This window comes from Austrofundulus limnaeus, unplaced genomic scaffold, assembly GCF_001266775.1.
Source record: "Austrofundulus limnaeus strain Quisiro unplaced genomic scaffold, Austrofundulus_limnaeus-1.0 Scaffold55, whole genome shotgun sequence".
In the NCBI taxonomy this organism is placed as follows: domain Eukaryota; kingdom Metazoa; phylum Chordata; class Actinopteri; order Cyprinodontiformes; family Rivulidae; genus Austrofundulus; species Austrofundulus limnaeus.
In genome coordinates, this window is record NW_013952457.1 from 859,884 (window position 1) to 864,784 (window position 4,901).

Sequence of the window (4,901 nt, forward strand, 5' to 3'; positions counted from 1 at the left end):
TTCAAATACCATGAACTGGAGTTGACTCTCAGCCGGGAGGATGCGTAGCCCGGAGCTCTCCGAAGCGTCTCGGGTGGCTTTTAAAAGCAGCTACTACGGTTTCARAATGAGAGAGAAGCGCCACACGGATCAAAAATAACCTGGGCGGCGCRTCACCTGGAGCGGAGAGTAGCTCACAAGTCATATGAGAAGATTTCCAGGTCTGATTCCAGCTCCTTCACACGACTACGCACAGTGGAGGGAGGGGGGCTTTAAACGGAGTGTCGTGTTTCCTGGTCCAGTCCAGGCCCACCGGCTGACATTCTGGCCCACAGACAAACCAAGTGCATGCCAGTCTCTCTAGGCGGCATCAGGCGCATGAGTTGGTATCTGAGCCCTGGGTTATGCAGGATGAGACTAWAAAAAGACCCTGAATGAGGCGTGGGATTTGGGTGGTAGACTTCTGGGGTGCTCAGGAGTGTTCACCATAGACACGTTCAAGTCTTATTTAAGCAACAAYAAATCTATGCTTTTAAACTTTAAAYTGTAGAAGTATTTCTGTTGCTTTATTCGGGAAGAATTAAGTTCCAAAGTTCAGATGTGAAAGTTGGATCCTTTGAGCCAAATGGTATCACCATTCTTCAACTCAAAGTCATTCCAGTTAAATCAGTTAGTGTAATTAGGCTGTAAAACAAACCTTTGTTGCTACAGCTCATCACAGTTTTTGTAAGCCTTCCCACTGACTTAGGTAAGAGTGACGCACAAGTTCCCACACTCTGTGTCACGATGACGGTGCAGYTGTGAGTGGACAGGCCTGCAGGACAGTTTTCAGAGGTGGGGCTTCCAGCAGGAAGAGGATATTGGTGTCAGGAGCACATGACATCAGCTCGGCCTCTGATCGCAGGAGAAATACTCAGTCCTTATATAAATCAAGATAAAGCCATGTTTTTATTTTCCCCCGTAGCCAGACCTCCTTTTTAAAGCTTCTCTGTAAATGTCAGAACAGCTGTCTGGATCTTCTTTTCTTTTCTTTTTTATTGACCACACACCTACTTCCTCTTCCTGGTTTAAATGAATGCCACTGCAGCTGCCATATTTATTCTCAGTGCAACACCTCCCCCACTCTGCATAAGGACCTGCAGTGCACAAATCCTTGTAGGGAGTTTGGAGTTTCATTGGGGGTGGAGGAGATAGACCTGGGTGGCTGTGACACAAAGAAACATTGCCGAAGCAACATGTTTCCTTTTTATCAAAATGGTTTCAGAATTTCTCAGAYAGTGTTGATTTTGGTTGTATAGTTTGCCTATGAGAAAATACTTATAAGCTATTTGTTGTTTAGTTATATAAGAACCCAAATATGAACTACATAGAGAGGCTAAGTGATGGGTTTGTTACTGAAGTTTTATATGTGTGTTTTGGGTCTATGCAAAACCTTTGTGTTTCAAGTGTTTGTGTGTGTGTTATCTAAATKTTTGATTGTTTAAAATGTTGATCTATAATAAATGTCTAACTCAGTTAAACACATTCCAGGGTTTGGTGTTATATTGTTGGTCTTGTTTACCCACCATTATTCAAGAATTTTTCTATAAAGGTTCTTAGATTTTGGTGTGATTCTGTGTTCAGTTTGTTTAACACCAACATACAGGCATGATGTTTGTTTAAATGTGTTCATTTTTCCTGCAGTRTCAGTAATTATTACGTAACATTTGACGAACCCCTCTTTATCCTCCTCTCTTAGGAGTCGTGTCTGTCAGTTTTGAAGAAGACGAGGAAGGGAACCTGTGCCTCATCGCCTACCCTCTTCACAGCGATTTGGTGGACCTGGAAAACAAAGACCCCTCAGCAGACTGCGAGCCCAAAAGCAAGATGCTGAAGTGGAGCAACAAGAAGCAGTCCTCSTTGCTGCTGGAGAATGACAACTACAGCAAAGACAGAGCACGGAACAGCCGGAARGAAGACAAGCTTGTGAGGTGAGGATGCTTGCTTTAACTAGRGATGTCCCGATCCAGATTCTTTGGYTCCCGATACAATCCGATTTTTTTAATGATTAGTCTTTCCGATACCGATCCGATAGCTTTGTTTGTATTTCTTTCCAAGTGATAAGGTTGGTAGTATTAAARCGAGCCCTGCTGTTCCCACCACGAGAAACATCCAATTTGCAGATTTTGCAAGATGCAGTTTCAGCATCCTTGTTTTCCATTGGAAAAGTGTTCCCACACTGGATCGGCCCGATCACATGACTAAATCCAATTCTACCCGATTTTTAAAGAATGGCCAAATCTGCCACCGATACTGAGTATCTGATCAGGACATCCCTAGCTTCAACACCTTTTTTATGCTCTCATAATAAACAAAAGACTGGTTTAGTTGAGGTTCTGTGATTACAAAGCTGATGTTTTCTTTTGTTTTTGTCATGCTGTCACCTGTGCAGCTATAACCGTGATGAGGTGCAGCAGCAGCAGGCAGAGGTTCTCTACTTCAGCTTGGAGAAGGGCAACGTGGTGCCACAGATCAAACACAATCCCTGGAGTCTGAAATGTCATCAGCAGCACTTRCAGAGGATGAAGGAGAACGCAAAGCATCGTAACCAATACAGTATCCTTTCAGYGAAGATCACCTCTGTAGTGATATGCTCTGTTGATAAGTGTTTCAGCTTGTGGGTAAAATGTTGTAAATGTGTCTGTACTGCTGTCTTTTGTGATGTGATCCTTGACTCCAGCGTCTCACAGAGTTTATCCTGTTGGAAAACCTGACGTGGTGCTACAGAGTGCCGTGTGTGTTAGACTTAAAGATGGGAACTCGCCAACATGGCGATGATGCGACAGAAGAGAAGAAAGCCAACCAGATTCGCAAGTGTCAGCAAAGCACATCGGCGTCTATCGGAGTGCGACTTTGTGGCATGCAGGTAATTCAACGATCTCAGCCGTTTTATGCACACGTTTCACTTTTTGGATCAGACGCAGCTCTGTTTGTGCTTTTGTGCTCACGCTCCTTTTATATTTCCTTCAGGTGTACCAGCCAGACTCCGGCCAGCTGATGTTTATGAATAAGTACCACGGGCGTAAGCTAACCCTCGCAGGCTTCAAGGAGGCTCTTTACCAGTTCTTTCACGATGGGCGTGGCCTGCGTCACGAGCTGCTGTCTCCGGTGCTACGCAGGCTCCGAGAGATGCAGGCCGCCCTGGAGGCCTGCGAGTCCTACCGCTTCTACTCCAGCTCTCTGCTCATCATCTACGACGGAGACCCTCCCAGGGCGCCCGCCAGGCCCAGACATAAAGGCGGAGAAGAAGGGGATGAGGATGAGCCGTCCGACGAAGAGGAGGAGGACGAGGGGGCCTTCAGTTTCCCTCACTCCTCAGCGGGTGCCGGCGTGGCCGGAGGGAGCGGCAAAAGCAGCGGCGGTCGCAGCTCGCATGGCGCCGGCGAGGCCAGCGGCGCCGCGGTGGACGTGCGCATGATTGACTTTGCTCACACCACCTGCCGACACTTCGGAGAAGACAGCGTGGTGCACGAAGGCCAGGACAGCGGCTTCATCTTCGGCCTCCAGAACCTGATCACTATAATCTCGGAGCTGGAGGACCACGGCACTGACTGAGACTTTGCTGGAGACAGTACGGTCTACGTTTTACGCATGGGCATTGCTCAGTGAGTTAACACCCTGCCATAATCCCCCTGGTGCTTTATGCCGACATGGGGGGTCTGCTTGGTGGAAAACCCAGACACCTCCTGGTTGGGTGAGGGGTGGGGGGGAGTCTGCGTGGTTGATCCTGCTTTCTCGCTTACCTGCCAAAGGAAAGGGCTGCTTGTGCCCTCCCTTGCACTTTTCTCTTTTTGAGACTGAGACTTTTTTGTTTGTTTTACATGGAAGGAGCAGTGTTGCATGAGACAAACGTCTTTAACCAAACACRTTGTAGGACTCTCCTCCTCTGGTACAGACGAGCATCTTTATTAAGTTCTCTCTGAGAGAGAAAGCAAGGCAGAAAAAAAAGTTAAACTGTACTTGTTAGGAGGCCATTGTGGTGCTTTACCTGTGATAAGACTTTTTTTAATGAACTTCAGATTTTCTGTCCCCAACAGCACAGAGCAATTAGTGGGGAAGTTTGACTAGTTACCTGAACAGGCTGACCTTGGCTGGCTGGGTCAGCAGCCTTGTAGCAATAGACAAATTAGGCGTCTGATAAGAACATTTTGTGTTTTATAGTGACCCTTGTTTCTGTGTCCACCAGGCACTTGGATTTATACTTTTTGGTGGAATATTATTTAGGTCTAGAAGAAGGGATTCGACTTTTTCATCGTTTTTTTCCCCCCTCTTGCTCTTTTTGCCTATAAACRTGATATTTTGGAAAGAGGGTTCCTTTTGGGGATTTTTTCTTATAGTTTTTTTTTCACCTGATCTTCATCATTCCTGAAAATCTGACTTTAAGAGGATATACGACAAGAACACTAATTACAAAGACTTTAAAGACTATTTATTGAAGAAGAGTTGTTTAAAAAATGGAAAGGAGCACATTCCATATTACCACTTTCATGTTTTGTCCTTCTGATGCAGTTTTTGGTTTACCTTTTTGTTGTTTTCCATACGTGTCTTGGAAAATAAAGGCATTCATTGTGGTAAAATGATATTTCTGTGTCGTTCATTTACAATAAAATCAGAACAAAAGAGGAAACGAAAGTGAAATGTGAGCAGATCTGTGCGATAAGAGGAAGCACCTTTGTGAKTCATTTGTTTTAAAAACTGAAGAAACACTGGCAACATCCTGTTAATACTTGACACCAAGCTGTGAGAAGTTATGCAAATAGATTTGTGTTGGAAAGAACCTGATGCCTTAAATAATTACACATTGATGCTGTAATAGGCAAGAAAACGTTGATCACATCGATTATCTGAAATTTCAAGTCAACTCACTGGTTCCTGGTCTGTGG

The 4,901-nt window shown here is 45.1% G+C and overlaps 1 protein-coding gene across 1 annotated transcript in view; it reads left to right on the forward strand.

Moving 5' to 3' along the window:
• Positions 1–4,600, forward strand: part of ip6k2b (inositol hexakisphosphate kinase 2b) — a 5,504-nt gene extending 904 nt beyond the window's left edge. Inside the window, exons 2-5 of the mRNA XM_014009065.1 lie at positions 1,718–1,949; positions 2,411–2,574; positions 2,709–2,884; positions 2,989–4,600. Of these exons, the coding sequence (XP_013864519.1) occupies positions 1,718–1,949; positions 2,411–2,574; positions 2,709–2,884; positions 2,989–3,573 (1,157 nt within the window). The 3' untranslated portion in view covers positions 3,574–4,600. The remainder of the gene's footprint in view (positions 1–1,717; positions 1,950–2,410; positions 2,575–2,708; positions 2,885–2,988) is intronic.
• Positions 4,601–4,901: the final 301 nt, after the last annotated feature.